Source organism: Leptodactylus fuscus, chromosome 5 (assembly GCF_031893055.1).
Source record: "Leptodactylus fuscus isolate aLepFus1 chromosome 5, aLepFus1.hap2, whole genome shotgun sequence".
In the NCBI taxonomy this organism is placed as follows: Eukaryota; Metazoa; Chordata; class Amphibia; order Anura; family Leptodactylidae; genus Leptodactylus; species Leptodactylus fuscus.
The window spans coordinates 97,131,175-97,149,643 of NC_134269.1; the positions used below are offsets into that span (position 1 = coordinate 97,131,175).

Sequence of the window (18,469 nt, forward strand, 5' to 3'; positions counted from 1 at the left end):
AGATGCAGCATCCAGGTACATGGTGTGTCACCATCCTACAGATGTGACCTCACTCTACTACCAGTCATACACTGTCTACCAATAAGTATTTGGACACCCATGCAAATACAAATGAAGATATCTGCGGTTGCGATGTACGTCACGCCTTCTGCTGTTAAATATCGTGTAGAAAACAGCATTGGCATTAGTCGCATGCAAAATGCCACAAAGTGCAGAGCTGTCCGAGAAAGGGGTAATTGTGGGGTACCACAGAAATGGTCAATTCTTAAGGGACATAGCAAGCAAACTGAACTACCCAAAATCGACAGTGGCTTATGTGATTACGAAGTGGAAGGTGAACAGCGATTGTCGGAATGTGCCCCGAGTCGGAAGACCCCCAAAACTGCAACTGTCCAAAATCGGTGAAAGAACTTACCTGTCTTCTCCAAATCAAATGGAATAAAATACCACTAGCCGTCATACAAAGACTTGTGGAAAGCATGCCCTGGAGGGTTGAGGCGGTAATTACCGCTCGTGGAGGCTCTACCAACTATTGAATATGAATAAATGTTGTTTTCTATTCTACCACAGGTGTCCAAATACTTATTGGTAGACAGTGTATACATTTATGACTAAGGGTGCATTCACACTGAGTAAACGCTAGCTTATTCTGAACGTAAAACACGTTCAGAATAAGCGGCGTCTAAAGCAGCTCCATTTATCTCTATGGGAGCCGGCATACGAGCGCTCCCCATAGAAATGAATGGGATGCTTCTTTCACTCCGAGCAGTCCCATTGAAGTGAATGGGGAGTGCCGGCGTATACGGCAAGCTCTGCTCATGCCGGGGCGTATACGCCGGCACTCCCCATTCACTTTAATGGGACTGCTCGGAGTGAAAGAAGCATCCCATTCATTTCTATGGGGAGCGCTCGTATGCCGGCTCCCATAGAGATGAATGGAGCTGCTTTAGACGCCGCTTATTCTGAACGTGTTTTACGTTCAGAATAAGCTAGCGTTTACTCAGTGTGAATGCACCCTAACTGTGGGTTACACATGTACTTACATTGCTTCTAATGGAAAAGTACAGGTGTAGCAAGGCAAATAGCAGTAAACGCACATGACTGGGAGCACAGTATGGCAGCACCCCTATGGTATGGTTTAGCCTTACAATGATTTTGGATGTGTTTCATAAATAAAAAAATTAGATTCTAATCAAGAATGTTTCTAACAAATGAAGGTTTGTTACAATGTGTTTTTTGTAATGTGAGTGAAACACAGAAGCAGCCAGGGCTGTAGCATTGGAGTTGTGGCTAACTTTGGATGGAGTCAGAGTCAGGATAAAGTTACCAACTCAGACTATGATTTAAAAATAAATAATTATTTTTTATTATATTGTACATATATTGATATTTTATAATTAATTAGGTGCATATTTTGTTGAATATTTGCTTTTTTAGAAACTTAATCACTATCTTTATTCGTGAAGTACTCATTTTCTAACAATTTTTGCATAAATCATTACATTAAAGGGGTTTTCTGGGCAAAAACATATTTTTTAAAAAAAGGTCTGTTAGTGCAATCAATGGGTTAATAATTGCTTTCTCTGGGAGTTCCTGGTATCCTCTGCATTTGTTTACATGGGTAGCTTCCTGCTGTCTTAATCTATGATTACCATGATGCATTGCAGTTCACTCAGATCACCCCTCTCACTTCGTCCCTCACAACCACCCATTTCCCTATCTAGCCTGTGGACTACTAGCTCTATCTACCTAACTAACTCAGCCTTCCAACCCCTTCACCACCCCATCATACTTACCTGTCTTCTCGTCCTGGATAACTTTTTTGCTGCTGTCCCCTCTTCTGCCCGCACCTGGGAGCCAGCTGGCGTCTGCGCAATAGAATGTTGGCAGAAGTGAAGAGAAGCAGCAGCCATACCACGCATGCACAATAGAACGCTGCTCACTAGTGAAGGAAGTGATGCCCAGCAGAAGAAGAGGACATGAGGATTGGCGAGTATGAAGTGGACGGGGGAAGACAGACGCTGTCCCCGGAAACAGCAAAACAGAACGTCACCAGGAAATAAAGAATGTGCCTGGGACAGTCACATGACCGCCACAGGCTTATGGATAAATATACATTTTTATTTTTTTTTAAAGGGAGTAAATTAGAAGCCAGGCCGGGGAGGGGGTTTAGTTTATTGTTAAAGTTTTAGTTTATGCAGGACAACCCGTTTAGAATCTGTAATAAATTTAATCAGAGAAAAGTGCTTCTTTCTCCATGTATCCTGATTGCATCCTTACTGACAATAACACAGAGGTCTGGTCTCTGAAGACTGACATAAGCATCAAAATAAGTCTCTCCACTGAAGTCTATGGAGGGGAGGTGGGAGGAGGAAGGGAGAGAAGATAAACCATATTAGGGCTACAAGCACACAAACATGTGCCAGTATGTGGTAAAATGGCACAAGAAGCTCATGGATCATATTTGTTTGCGGCCCATGCCTCCATGGACCCTTTAAATGCCTTCAGTAAATCTGGGCTGCAAAATGGACACATATATGACATGCCCATGCTCACCATGACCCCATACATGGACCCTTGATAATACACAGGTGTGTGTATGGGGCCATTAAAATATAATGAGTCTGTGAAAAGCATGGCTACTACTCTGACAAAGGGCACATTTATGTGCATGGAGCCTTAAAGTTGTGGCCTCACGTAGTGGGCCGCAGCGAAAAAGCTCTGCGGGAAAAAACGCAGCAGAAACACATTGCGTCTGCTTCAATTATTCCTATAGGGAAAGTCCGCAATTTCCACAATGCAATTTTCAAAACTGTGTATTTTTCTGCAATGTGTTAATGAGATTTGCTACAATCCAATCCACTTTGCAGGGACTGTAAAAATTGCAGCGTTTTTTTCCACAGCTTTTCAGCCAAACCGTGGCTTTTCTACCACATGAGGCCCTCATCTAAAGAAGGAGAATGCAGAGGCACAAACACAGGCAGAGAGGCTGCTGGAGCTTCATATCAAGTTTCTACATGGATAGATTTATATTTATTTATAGATTTATATATTGTTCAGTACTGCTCTATAATATCCTCCATGAAGTTCCTCAGTAATTGAGTTAAGGAGCAGATTCTTCTGATTTGTTCATGTTCGGTTTATGGGAAACATCACTGCAGCTGATCTCTGCTCCCAGGTCAGAAAAAACTGAGAATCAGAGATGGAGCATGCAGTGAGAAAACTACTAAATGCAGAATAGAAGTCATATTATGGTCAGAAATAGTGCTACCCCTGATATACTGGCAGCTTATCGTGAAAAGTCATTCAAAGTATTAGGTACACCTTAGGGCTCGTTCACACGGTGTAACGTGCCGCGTGATGTGGCACGTGTACGCCGCGTGACCCTTTGCGGCCGTGAATAAATGCACGGCCGCAAACTAGTGCGGCGCATACGATCCCCCGCTCCCATTGAAATGAATGGGAGCGTGTACGGCACGCAAAGGGTCACGCGGCGTACACGTGCCACATCACGCGGCACGTTACACCGTGTGAACGAGCCCTTATATTCCATTAGATGATTTTGTCTGGTTCCGTCATTGCTCTAAGGCAGGGGTAGGGAATCTTTGGCTCTCCAGATGCTGTGAAACTACAACTCCCAACATGCTCTATTCACTTCCATGGGAGTTCCAAGAACAGCAGAGCAAGTATGCATGCTGGGAGTTGTAGTTTTGCAACAGCTGGAGAGCCGTACGTTCCCTACCCCTGCTCTAAGGTTTATGGGAGGAAAGAAGAATCCAACCATTTCTACTATGGCAAACCCAGCAAACAACTGATAATTTTTTACTGTGCATGGCTACCTTTAGCCAGAGAGGGAATTTTATGTTTTTGAGCCCTAATGCAAAATCTAGAGTGGGGTCATTATGTTCCTTGCACTATTTATTTAGAATAGTGGTGTATTTTATGTGGCAGAGGGACCTTTGGAGTCCCCTCAGAATCCAGGGAACTGCTACTATTGCCTGCCCCTGTAGCTCCTTATACCACTACCTTTAGCATATACATTGGAAGAGTCTCCTGGTTTCTCTGACAAGATGTCTACCATCATCATGTAAAAACTATTAGATAGGGTAAACCATTCTTATCAATGCAAGTTAAAGGCAGATGTACACAACAATATGGCAACCAATTTCCTACATCTAGTGCATACTGTATATTCAGCAGCACTGTGTAAACAGAGCCTAGGTAAGACAACCAGATGATTAACTCACAGCTAATTGCTTACACTGAATACATTGCCGCATCCCCCATCTGAGACAGATATAAGGGCTGTAGGACTTGTAAGCCTCTGGTTGTAAACAAGACTGTTTCCTTTCTTTGACAGCAATAAGAGATCTTAAATTTTAAACAGAATGTCCCTCCATTCCAAAGCCACTGTCCTGGTCCCTGTTGGTTTGGAAGAAGTAACATCTGAATCATTGTTATATGACCTCTGCAGGTAATCAATGGCCTCAGTGATGTCATACTGTTCATGCGTACATGACCCAGGAGGACAGTGACTGGCTATAGCAGTCACATCACATGAGAGGACTGGAGGAGACTGGAACATTGAACATGCAGTCTAATCTGTTAGAAAACTTCCAGTATTATCTGCAATTTTTACAGTCCAGTGAGTGTTTCTAGTCAGATGGCTGACAGTGATCTATGCAAATGCACTTATACAGAGTATGCTGTCAGTAATATACCACCCATTGGACTCCGGAGCCTATAAAGAACAGGGATTAAAATGAATGAAATACACATTATCCTTTTCTCACATAACCATGTAACAATCTGATCAGCCCTCCTGCTCTATAACAGGCCGACTGCAATGGAGTGGAATGCAGGTCCATTTGTAGTAAATGTATATCAAAGAAGGTCATAGATCACTAAACACAGACCTCTAAGATGGTACATGGGCAAGGATCTGTCATGCATACTGTAGAGGTGGTGGGGGTGGAACTTCTGTAAAATATACACCTCAGAGGTGGGGAGGCCTCATGATATCGCCACCTCAGCTGCAAAGGGCTCCTGTGACACAAGTACCTCAAAGGAGAGGCGATGTGGCTCCTGTAACACATAATGGGCATCTGTGCATCTCTGTCACAACATTTCTGTAACATATAATGTAAGTCATGCAGTCCATCCAAGAACCTTGGTATGTATTTCTTGGGTGTATTTGTCTTGTTAATAAATGTACATACATGATTTATGGATTTCATGCATTAAACCTGAAATTTTTCCTATAACTGGATGCCATATACTGTATAATATAAATGAGTGTCACTTTGGCAAACTGCTTGACATTCGTGCAGTTCTCACTTATGCAGTTTGTGTATCGCACATGGCAATCACTATTATTTGTCCATAAGCTTACTAGATTTCATGGGATCCCTCAACTATGAAATGTTTGAGTCTTACACTCACCCTTCACTCTTTCCCCTCTGTTGAGTTGGATTTCACCAGGTCCTTGCGGTTCGTATGACTTCACTGCTATGAATGTTCTCCCAGGTACCGCGCTGTACAGTTTTCTTTTGGGCCCCCGAGGGCCGGTGCTCCTCGTATCCAGGGGCCCGGGGCTGTAAACAAACACATAGGTGATGGTGCTGAGTGGATGTGGGCGTGCCATATGGGTGGCCAGTAGGTCACAACTTCTCCAAACTTTCACTGACATCTCAACTTTGTTGGTGAGTGGTACCCCTCAACACTTGTTGTGGGCCCCCAGACTAACATACTGGGCCACAGACACTTCCCCAATTTCATAGTGTTGATAAACCTCCTCTAAGCCGTCCTCTCCTTCTGTGTAGTGCCCCCAACTTCTTGAGTGCTACTCTGCTCTCTACTTGTCCTTAAATCACCTCTCCACTCCACCCAGCCCACCAAATTAAAAGCAAAATGAAAAAAAGTATTCCAAGAAAGACAGCAATAAGATAAAGAGGGTGTCTGTTGAATAAGATAAGATGGAGGGAAGAATCAAGATTAAACTGAGAGAGGAATGAAAAAGAGATATAGAAGGGCTGTTTAGAGATATAGTGAGTCAGAATGATGGGGAGTAGCAATCCAAAGGAGAGAGGAAAGGGCAGAGGAGGAGCAATCATGAGGAATGGACGGGAAATAAATGAAGATGTGGGGAGACAAGCAAGACAGAAATACGGGAAGATAAACATAAGGAGCTGGGGAGATCAAGAGATGGAGGGACTGTAAAATGAATGGATGAAGAAGCTGAGGAAAAGCACGGCTGTCTGCAGTTCTCCCTGTTCTTTTGCCGTTTCAGTTAAACTGTCAGCAGCAGAGGAGGGTGAGAGTGAGGCGGGAGGACAGAGGGAGGAGAAGGGGGGTTATCCATTCATGCTTCTCTCTCCCCCCTGTATTCTACAATCCCCAGACCTGCTAACCCCCGCCCCGCACTCACCAATCTTCACCTTGATCAATAGACAGCCCTTCATCGTCTATCACTGGTCTTATCTCTGTGGCCTCTCTCTCACTTCCATTCCTCCCTGATTAACCTCTCACAGCTTCTTCTTCCTCTTCTACTCTATTCTTTACCTAATCCCTCCTTTTGGATGCTCAGTGTAGATAGGACCTAAATTCCTCTTGACCAGGCACATTCTTTCCTTGGTAGTTATTTACTCCTTCTCCCCAATGTATTTTTTTATTCCCCCTGCATACTTTATTACCACATGCCCTGCTTTGCAAGACCTGTTTTTTTCTCAGCCTCCAGTAACATTCTCATGCCTTTCCTTCCTATTACTATGTATATCACTCCTTTAGTATTTGTTCCTCCAATGTCAGCGTTTCTTTCCCAGTCTTTACTAAATGTAGATATTCTGTGTCATTATTTTTATTCCCTCTCAAACAATATTTGTCCCTTCTCTCTTCCCTTCACTCTTACCTCCCTCCCTTTGACTTTCGCTCCCTCTCCCTCCTCTCTCGGCTGCCTGACAGATTTTGAATTACTGCAGAGAGAGTGTGATGGGAGCTGAATATTAATGCAAAATGTGTGACAGAAAGAGACTGCCTATAAACAGAGAGACCGCTCCACATTAGATGGAGTCAATACTTGAATATGCAGGCTGCACTAGCAGGAATACTCCTTGCAGGAAGCAGGTTGGCTGTATCACAGCATGCATATGTCGTCAGAAAATGGAAGGCTGTAGAGGTATGCTGCTGAAGAGGTTGTGCTTAGGTGAAGTGACATTGAATAGACAATGAAGATCTAATATGCAGGTCACACGAGTCTGTGTTGTCACCGTACACATCATATTCTCACACAGAAATTTTACTACCTGTAAGAACAAAACATGGAGGCCCAAAATGGACACCTGATGGAAAGTAATAGATATTGGAGGTTTCGAAAAGATGGTAAAGGAGTGGACAAAATCATGTCATTCACTACTATGTGACAATGTCATGCTACACAGAACCAAATGATCCAATCGATTCTCTATTGCGTTACAAGAAAGATCCATCAAAAACTATTAGTCAATTGCATGTAAAACCAGCATCAGAATTAGCTACCAGGCATACACAGAAACCTGGATTACAGAAAATAAGCATTTTCTGTTAATAGCAAAATCACAGCACAATAATACATTTTTCTATACTGTAGAGGCTAGGTAGCTATCTCTTTCTAAATTCTCCTAGTTTCTTAGATGCTGTGCTACTTAGGACTCTTAGGCTCCATAAATGTCTGCTTGGACACAATAAAATAAATTCACAGATTCAGTTTACATACAGTTTACAATAGGAGTGAGTTACTAGACCCACTAGTTTAAAATGAACTACTAGCACAGTGAAAATTGTGCATGTATTCCGTGCAAAATCATGCAGAAGAGTGATGTGGGCAACATTTGGCATTTCAGAGGGGAAGCACCAGAGGTCTATGACACCCCAGCTGAACATCCAAAAAATAGCATAGTTAATACAACACGTCTAGTACCTGACTTGAAAATAAGGGGCATAACTATAGACGGTGCAGAGGTAGCAGTTGATACCTTGCCCTGGACCGTAACAAGGCCCCAAAAGTCTCTCAGTCACATACAGTAAAATATACCACAATTCTAAATGGCACAACTCAAGTATTTGCCCCTTTACAGATACTGTAATGGGACCCAAGAGCATCAAGTTACACCCTAACTATAACCATATACTAATGGATGGCTTAATAACCATATACTAATAGATGGCTTAATAACCATATACCATATGCTTTTTTCTATTGGAGCAGACATGAATATACTTAGCCACTTTTACAAATGGGGCAGGATACATATTGATGCACCCTAAAGTTGGGTGAGCCTTTTAGGAGTTATACAAACACTCCTATAAACACAACCTAGTGGGTTTACTCTAGCCGTATGATTAGTGAGCGGATATTAATACACTAATCCAAGGCTTTGATACTACGCCAGGAAATATATCGATACCCACTGAATTTTCTTTAGTTTCTTAAGTGTTATATAGCAGCTCCTAAGCATACAGTCTAGTAGGGCAATTGTATCCTTTTTATTGGAGATATTAAAATATCTTAAGACCCCATGCACACAATGTGTGCTTCCAATATGGAGCCTATGGAGGCTTCGGATTCATTCCTTTGCAATGGCACAGATGATTTCTATTCTGCTCCAAGTCATAGGAACTGAATTGATCCATAGCTCCCATAGACATGAATGTATAAAGCAATGCACTTGGATGTCATTTTCATTTTTTTCAGTTGTGTGCATCTAAACCTAATAGTTAAGAATACAATAAGATAGGTGGCCAATGGCTGCATAATGCTGAAGGCAATACCTCATTTTACCCACAAAATCAGATGGCTCATGGGCTCTGAGAGTGGGCAAGGTTTCAGAAGCGTTAGCAGTTGGACTATCTATCTTCACCCTAAAAAAACTAAGCTCAGACAGTGTTTAGATCCAATTTCTGATGTTTTTCTTTTTCATGTTTTTTTTTGTTTGTTTTTTGTTCTTAAACTCAACACATGCTGGGTTTTTAGTGCAGATTTTCTCCATAGCCTTCAATGAAAGGCCTTGAAAACTTAAAAAACAAACAAACCAGGAACGCCCCATTACAAGGAGTAATAATTAGTCTAATTATTCAGAATAATCGTTCCTCGGAACACTCAATCCTGAAAACTTTGGCTCAAAAAATGAGAGCAACAAAAAAGTTGCGTTTCCACAATGTGGAGCCTAAATTAACATATGATCACTTATTGGTTCATCAACTCATTTCTAAATACATAAAACTCACAACTGTGAGCAACGTATTTCCCCATGTAAAATGAATATTGCCCTGACGACAACTCACGTAATGACCAGGGACGAATGTTCCTGAACAACATACTGGTCAGTGTAAGACTGAGGCCCCATGTTGCGGAAATGCAGATTGTTGCAGATTTTGTTGCTGTTTTTTGAGACAAAGCCAGGAGTGGACTGAGCAGAAGGGAGAAGTATAAGAACTTCCTTTATATTTTCCATTTCCTCTATAGCCATTCTTGGCTTTGACTCAAAAAAACGCAGCAAAATCTGCAACAAAAAAAGCTGCGTTTCCGCAACGTGGGGCCTCAGCCTAAAGGGGCTTTTATTTGGGTAATGACTGGCACAACTATTTTTGGAATATATAAACTGAAAACACAACAAGAAAAGAGAAATCCCTTTCATATATTGCTGATCATGATGTAATCTTACATACTGATAGTTAGTGTCCATTCACACAGAGGAAAAAGTGAGGAATTTGGTGTAGAATATTCCACGGTGAAAAAAACCCTCCCATTGATTTCAATGGGTTCTGCTAGCTTTTTTTCCACTTGCGGAAATTTCTGCTTGTGGGGGAAAAAAAACTAGCAAAACCCGTTGAAATCAATGGGAGGCTTTTTTCACAGCGTGGAAAATTCCATACCAAGTTCCTCACCATTTTCCTCCATGTGAATGGTCCCTCATATAGGAAAAAATATGGAGTGCATTCATAAAAATTGGTCCAAATGAATGTACACTCACCGGCCACTTTATTAGGTACACCTGTCCAACTGCTCGTTAACACTTAATTTCTAATCAGCCAATCACATGGCGGCAACTCAGTGCATTTAGGCATGTAGACATGGTCAAGACAATCTCCTGCAGTTCAAACCGAGCATCAGTATGGGGAAGAAAGGTGATTTGAGTGCCTTTGAACGTGGCATGGTTGTTGGTGCCAGAAGGGCTGGTCTGAGTATTTCAGAAACTGCTGATCTACTGGGATTTTCACGCACAACCATCTCTAGGGTTTACAGAGAATGGTCCGAAAAAGAAAAAACATCCAGTGAGCGGCAGTTCTGTGGGCGGAAATGCGTTGTTGATGCCAGAGGTCAGAGGAGAATGGCCAGACTGGTTCGAACTGATAGAAAGGCAACAGTGACTCAAATAGCCACCCGTTACAACCAAGGTAGCCAGAAGAGCATCTCTGAACGCACAGTACGTCGAACTTTGAGGCAGATGGGCTACAGCAGCAGAAGACCACACCGGGTGCCACTCCTTTCAGCTAAGAACAGGAAACTGAGGCTACAATTTGCACAAGCTCATCGAAATTGGACAATTGAAGATTGGAAAAACGTTGCCTGGTCTGATGAGTCTCGATTTCTGCTGCGACATTCGGATGGTAGGGTCAGAATTTGGCGTCAACAACATGAAAGCATGGATCCATCCTGCCTTGTATCAACGGTTCAGGCTGGTGGTGGTGGTGTCATGGTGTGGGGAATATTTTCTTGGCACTCTTTGGGCCCCTTGGTACCAATTGAGCATCGTTGCAACGCCAAAGCCTACCTGAGTATTGTTGCTGACCATGTCCATCCCTTTATGACCACAATGTACCCAACATCTGATGGCTACTTTCAGCAGGATAATGCGCCATGTCATAAAGCTGGAATCATCTCAGACTGGTTTCTTGAACATGACAATGAGTTCACTGTACTCCAATGGCCTCCACAGTCACCAGATCTCAATCCAATAGAGCATCTTTGGGATGTGGTGGAACGGGAGATTCGCATCATGGATGTGCAGCCGACAAATCTGCGGCAACTGTGTGATGCCATCATGTCAATATGGACCAAAATCTCTGAGGAATGCTTCCAGCACCTTGTTGAATCTATGCCACGAAGAATTGAGGCAGTTCTGAAGGCAAAAGGGGGTCCAACCCGTTACTAGCATGGTGTACCTAATAAAGTGGCCGGTGAGTGTATATCACACTTTTGTTTCTAACAAAAATAAGATTTATGCAAATGGTTGGTCATCTATCGTCATGATCCATGAAACAGATCTGCTAAATGGATGCTAAAAACTAATTGTTAATGGCCATCTATCTCTGCAACTAATCTGACAAACGTTTGTATAATCTGTCAGAAAACTGATCTATTGTGCATAAAAATATTTCTGCCATATTTGTGTTATTGAGACAAATATGTGGCGCACAACAGGAATTTTTGGTGCACAAAGTGAATTGTCGTAAATTCTTTACACCATGTTAATCTTGGTCTACTTTTCACTAGGGAATCTGCGCCATATTCATTTTTTTCTGTTTCATAAATGTTCCAGTCACAATGATTGTAGCATGTAAACAACTCCTGAAAAATCACTTGCACGCTAGGGCCCACATGGCGTAAAACCGCACTGTTTTACAGTCACTGTATAGTAGATGGGATTCTAGCGATTCCCATCCATACATTGCAGAAGAATATGCGCAGTGGAAATGCTGTGATTTCCAAAACCATTGCAGTTTTGGAAATTGCAGCATGTCCATTATACCTACGGAAACTCTGGCAGTTCCCTCTAGGTATAATGGAAGCAAAAAGTCCGCAAAGGAAACCTCTGTGGACTTTCTGTGAAAAACAGCAATATGTCGCAGCCGCAATTTTCCCACAATGCTTTTTTTCTGCGACCTGCTACGTGGATCCTCAGCCTTAAGTAAACTTTATTATAGGGAACAAGAAGGTTTTGTTCTGGGAAGATTAGAAAAGAATAGGAGGACGAGGATTGGTTCAACCATAACAAAATGTGTGTAAATGGCCAAGTCACTGTAATCCAGTATCTGTAAGATGTTAAAGCCAAATATCTGTGTGTAAACCACACTACAATCTAGATTTACACACACCTATTTCTGATAAAACTAATTCTACCAATGCTGAAATTAGTATGAGTTGGGCATTTAAACATACAGGTGTTTTGCTAGGGTAGAACCAACCCTCTTATTCCTCAAGCCCCATTCATATCTCTTTTTTATGTAGATTGTGAGCCCCATATAGGGATCACAATGTACTTTATTTTTTTCCCAATCAGTATGTCTTTGTAGAATGGGAGGAAATCCACCCAAACATGGGGAAAACATACAAAATCCTTACAGATGTTGTTCCTGGCGGGATTTGAACCCAGGACTCCAGCACTGCAAAGCTGCAGTGCTAACCACTGAGCCACCGTGTTGCCCCAAGCTCTATTCATATCTGCTCTATTCATATCTGCTCTGGGGTCACAGGTTCTAATAAGAATCGGCAGAGGAAAGGTTTCAGTTTAAAAACGACAGACAATGGGGCATATTAAGCAATACTGTCTATCTTTGCATTGTCTTAAGCTATGAATCCCATTTGTAATTTTATACATATAGATGGTGTCTAGAAGTTCCAAAATTCTGACTCACCATGAGACAAATATTTGGCGCAAAAATGGGGACAAATATTTGACAAAAAAATATGGAGACAATCTGTAAACAAAAATCTTAACTTGCAGGCTGTAAGGATTAAATATTTGGCACATGCATCCAAAAATACCCTACAATTCTTAGTATAACATAAACAGATACAAATCATCTCTTGCTTATTGAGACAAATATATGGCGCACAACAGAAATTTTTGGCGCACAAGGTAAATTGTTGCAAATTCTTTACACCATGTTAAACTTGGTCTACTTTGCACTAGGAAATCTGCGCCATATTCGTTCTTTTCTGTTTTATAAATGTGTCGTAAAACGAGACACTTAAGCCACGCCCATTCTGGTGCACATTTTCAACAGTATCTAGCCTGTCGTATTGTTATTGTCTATTTGGTGCACATTGTTCAGAAACGCTGTGCACTATGAATTTTGGCTCGAATGTAGACAGAAAAGTGTCAGACTTGGATTGGTAAATGTGCCCCATTGTGTGTTACCATTGTTTTAGCTATCCAAACAATGGAAATGCAATGCTAGTGTGAACCTAGTGTCATATGTTATGTGCTAGGATACCAAAAACCATCCTGTTCCGTATAATGGAGTAGTCTTTATCATAAAATTGCAGATGATCATCTCTTTATGGATGTGCAAGTGCGCTGGGGCAAGCCCGATTTGCCTATAGAGAGCGGTGATGAAGAAACATGCTGTAAATGGGGAGCCCTGGAGCACTAGTGCCTGCTAAGCCAATAGGAGAGCACATGGCTCCTGTAAAAGTGGAAGCCACTACACTGATCTGAACAGAGTCCAAGTAATAAAATTTTACAATTTCCAACAATCTGCTGGACTGGGTTATGTGACCTAAACAGTGGTAAAAGGAAAAATAGATCAAATGAAATATTGATACTACAATCTAAAAAAACACACCCCATCCTGATCAGTGATCCAGCCCTTGAAATTTAGCAATAAAATTCATTTATTCCAAGAAATGTAGTTAGCCCATGTGAAACTAGGATAAAAGCTAGGCATACTACGGATTCATCTGAAACATGTATTTACCATGAATACCGTATGCCGTATAATGTAGGCTCTATTAAACAACAGCTGTTTAGTTGCCATGACAACTTGCGTTTAAAGGCACACATTTTATTTCAGCTAGATAATAGCATTACATTACAACACTGGTCAAGTGTACTGAATGCAACAAGTGTGAAACCACTAGGTAGAGACCACAATGTACATGAGGAGATTACAGAAAATGTAACAGGCTTGGAAATACTCAGGTCACTTCATTGAGAGCAACCACTGCTAGAAATGTGCCCTGAAGTGAGATACTGTTACTATAGATAAGATTAATGGCTTATTCACATATCCTCAATAGCCAAGAACTACATGTGCACTAATTGATTTTAATGGGTGAATGCAGATATCTTTGGGGTCATGCACTATATTGTTCCATTTTATGAAGCAAGGAGCTCCATTGTAGTCTATAGGTTCATTAAAATCATGGACAGCACACCCTTGTGCTGTTTTTTTATTGATCCAGTAACATAGAAAAGTATAGAAAATGAAAAAAAAAATGTTGATTTGTTTTTCACAGATCAACCATGGACAACACACAACAATGGTGTCCAAGAATATCAGGGACCTCACACGTCCACAAAGTAAGTGCGGACATGCGATCAAGTTCTGACTGTAATCTGTTGAGATAAGGCTGACATTTTAATCAACAATAGGTATTGTAAAATTAGTATAGAAAATACTGATACTGTAAGCAGAACAGTTAACACTTCCGCTCAGTAAAGGTAATGCACAGACACTGTATTCTGTTTGACAAATATCCACATAATAATCAGTATGGGTATTATATCAAGAATGTAATCTATAGATGAAAACTTCTAAATTTTCCCCATTGTTTACAATGTAATGCCAACATTGTATTTAGTATCAATAGTGTTGACATTGTAACCAGTATAAGGCCTGGTTCACATTTGTGTTCGGTATTCCGTTCAGGGAGTCCACTTGGGAATTCCCAGAATGAAATACTAAATACAACTAAATGCATTAAAAAGCGATTAGCAGAGAAACCACATGGACCCCATAGACTGTAATGGGGTCTGTGTGTTTTCCGTACGGTGTCCGCACAAATCTGCGGAGAGAAAAGTGCTGCTTGAAGTAATTTTCTCTCCACATGATTTGTCTATGAGGTCTGTGTGGTTTCTCTGCTGATTTTTAATGCATTCGGTATTCCATTCAGGGGGTTCCCAAGTGGACTCCCCGAACAGAATACCGAACTCAGACGTGAACCAGGCCTAAGGGAATATAAGGATGGTGCCAAACTTGTAGAAGAAAAAAAGCAGGGGGGCACTCACACATCTGAAGACATTTCTTAAAACTTTTTTTTTTCGTTTATTAGAGCATAATAGTTAAAACAAACTGGGAGGAAGAAATGACATACAATGGTGTGGGCAACAACCGTTTCGCGCCAACCCAGGCGCTTTCTCAAGTCTAGTATGTGAATATAAAGATGGCCATCCATTTGCATAGAGTTAGTGTTAAACTATAACTAAACTTTTGGACTACTTTTGATTTTCTAGCATTATCTGTTCCAGTGGTTCTCAACCTTTCTAATGCCGTGACCCCACAATACAGTTCCTCATGTTGCGGTGACCCCATTCAGTTTGGAACACGCGTCCATAACGGCGTGCATTCCAGCTGAATAGCGCTGCTGCAGACAGCAGCACGGCCTCTCAGTGGCTAAAGCCATCAGAAATATGTATTTTCTGATGGCTTTAGGCATACCTCGCAACTTTTGAAGATTACAAAGAGGGAGAAAATATGTGGCGTGTTTAGCTCCGCCCACTTTTATGTTGACTCCGCCCATTCTCATTCATTTTTCATGTGCTCCCACACAGTATAATCCTCCTACAGTCACCCGTACATTATATGTCCCCCCGCCATCTCTCCCCCAGTTTCATATAACCCCTTCATCTGCCCCCAGTTTCATGTCCCCCATCTCTTCCCCAGTTTCATGTCCCCCCCATCTCTGCCTCCAGTGTCATGCCGTCCCCCCTTCATCTGCCCCTTCATGTTCCACCTTAATGTTTAATACAAAAAAAAACAAACAAAAAAACACACTCACCTTCCAACGCTCCCTCGCTGCCCGCTCAGTCTCGCTCACTCATATAGTTGTAGCCGCGATGTGACGTCATCACATCGTGGCTACACATACAGAATTCGCAGCACAGCGTTAAAATAGGGGCTGGCTGTGACAGCTCCTGCTTTAATCGCCTGTGTTTTCAACTCAACTGCGTCCTCCGTTGAAACCGAGACATAGCTCTCACCGACCGGGACGGGTGGGAGGTATGCGGCAACCCCCTTGTTTTGGTCGTTCGACCCCCGCCAGGGTTCGCGACCCACAGGTTGACAACCGCTGATCTGTGCCATTAATACATTTTGATATATACTTTATTAACAAACTTAGGCTCCTTTCTGTGAAATCCTGCATTTCTTAAGGCTAGATTTACATGACAGAGTTTCAGCCATGTTTTCACCAGATTTACCGACCTGACCTTCATGCCGGGAGATGGACTCCTATCATCATAGTTATCCCAGTAATATAATGTCCCATAGTCTTAAGTTAAAAATGTCCCTGTTCTTTAGTACACAATTTTTTAGCCTGTTGTTAACCATGTCCCACCTTTGATATCCGGTGCTGCTATCAATTTCCAAATGAAATAGAAAAATGCCAAAATATCAATTTATGATGACTGTCATATGTCATATTAAGACTAAAATATAGTTGAACCTGCAGGACTTTGTGTCCATGCAAAAAAAAAAAAAAAAAACGGTTTCCAGGTGGAAAGACTATATAAGGAAACCGGCGGTTACCTTTAAAAACCCATTCAAATGGATGGGTTTAAAGCTGCCCCCTGTCCAGTTTCCCTGGAGTTTAGGATGAAAACCCAAAGGGCAGACAGCAGCGGTAGTGTGAACACCTCCTAAGTTGCAACACTGTGCGCCAAAGTTTTGCCACATTTTGCTAATAGGAGGCATAAAGTTATATAGTCTAATGTAACACTTTCATCATCCAGCATCGGAAACTAATAAATCTGGATTTAAAACTGTATAAGCATAACTCTTAGACATTACTAGTAAATCTGTCTAATTTTTGCATTGCATTTAGTATAGATAATTGGTGAGATAACGCCAGTCTTCAGAACCCCATCGCCAGTAGATGGTGAGGCTCTGCATAAATAAGGCACACCCTTTACTAGGCTGTGAATCTGCAGGGAAATCTTCTATAATGCCCCACGTACTGTCCCGCAGCAAAAAAGAAAAATACCACAGTGACAACAAATCGCAGTTTTTCCCGCAGAAAGTTCACAGAGGTTTCCTCTGCGGACTTTCTGTTTCAATTACACCTAATTGGAAACCGTAGGTATAATTGATATGTTGCGATTTTTAAAATCACTAGAATCTGATCCACTTTGCTCTGACTTGAAAACAACACAATTTTTGTCTGTGGCGTTTCTGCTACGAGCAAATCGCTTGATTTACACCACGTGGGCCTCAGGCTAAGTTGACATAAATTTCTTGCATCATTAATACCGTATTTCTGGCATAAAGGAGAATAAATCTAGCGGGATCAATTGCCCTGCCCCTGCACATCCTTGCTACACACCCCCTTTTTCCAGAAAGTAGCAAGTGCATGGAAATGGAAAAACTTTTTGGGCAAATTACATTTTTTTATGCCTTTTACGCCAGAAAATTAATATACAAGGCGTCAGACATCTGCCAATAATTTAAATATTGTATTCAGTATAGTTAATGTGGACATAATATTCAATAAAGGTAATGATCACATTTTTATTTTATACACATAATGTCAACATAGTATTCCTTATAGTTAATGAAGACATTTTTATTTTGTATAGATAATGTTGACACACTATTCAGTATAGTCAGTGATCTGTGAAAAGCAGATCAATTTTTTTGTTTCATTTTCAATACTGTGTATGTTTCTGGGTCTATGAAAAACGGATGACAAATAGCTGTCATCTGTTTTTTCACGGATGTAAGGCCTCGTTCACATCTGCGTCAGTAATCCATTCGGGGGAGTCCGCATGGGGACCCCCTTGAACGGACTACCGAACGCATTTGCACATTTGCAAGTGGTGTGCAATGAAAGCACACGGACCTCATAGACTATAATGGGGTGCGTGTGATTGCCACAAGATCTCAGCAGGGAATATGCGGACAGGAAAGAACTTCACAATCTACTTTCCTGTCTGCATGACTCGTTCAGAGATCTTGTGGCAAGAACAGGGACCCCATTATAGTCTATGGGCTCCATGGGCTTTCACAGCACACCGCTTGCAAATGTGTTCGGTAGTCCGTTCAGGGGGTCCCCATGCGGACTCCTTGAACGGATTACCAAATGCAGATGTGAACCAAGGGTAATACATCAGTGGACAGGACTTATTGGAATAGTCAAGCGGCGCTGCTCTATGCTGTTCCTGTACCTCCCATAGAGATGAATGGGTGATATGAAAACAGCATAGCACAGCTGAGCTACACAGTTTCTGATGCTTCACAAATGCAGAAACATCACAGCTAATGTTCCATGCTGTTTCCATAACTCCCATTCATGTCTATGGGAGTTACAGGAGCAACGAAGTGCAGGACTGCTTGGCTGTCTCCATAAGTCCAGGCCTAGAGGTTGGGATGGGGAGTATTTATTATCATCTCAGCAGACATTTGCCAAGGTGGGAATAGCCCTTTAAAAGAC

General features: G+C 41.8%; 1 protein-coding gene across 2 annotated transcripts in view; it reads right to left on the reverse strand.

The window, feature by feature from the left end:
* Positions 1 to 18,469, reverse strand: part of SHANK3 (SH3 and multiple ankyrin repeat domains 3) — a 252,283-nt gene that overhangs the window by 75,150 nt on the left and 158,664 nt on the right. For both annotated transcript variants that reach the window (XM_075273797.1, XM_075273796.1), the window contains exon 13: positions 5,443 to 5,594. In XM_075273797.1, the coding sequence (XP_075129898.1) occupies positions 5,443 to 5,594 (152 nt within the window). The remainder of the gene's footprint in view (positions 1 to 5,442; positions 5,595 to 18,469) is intronic.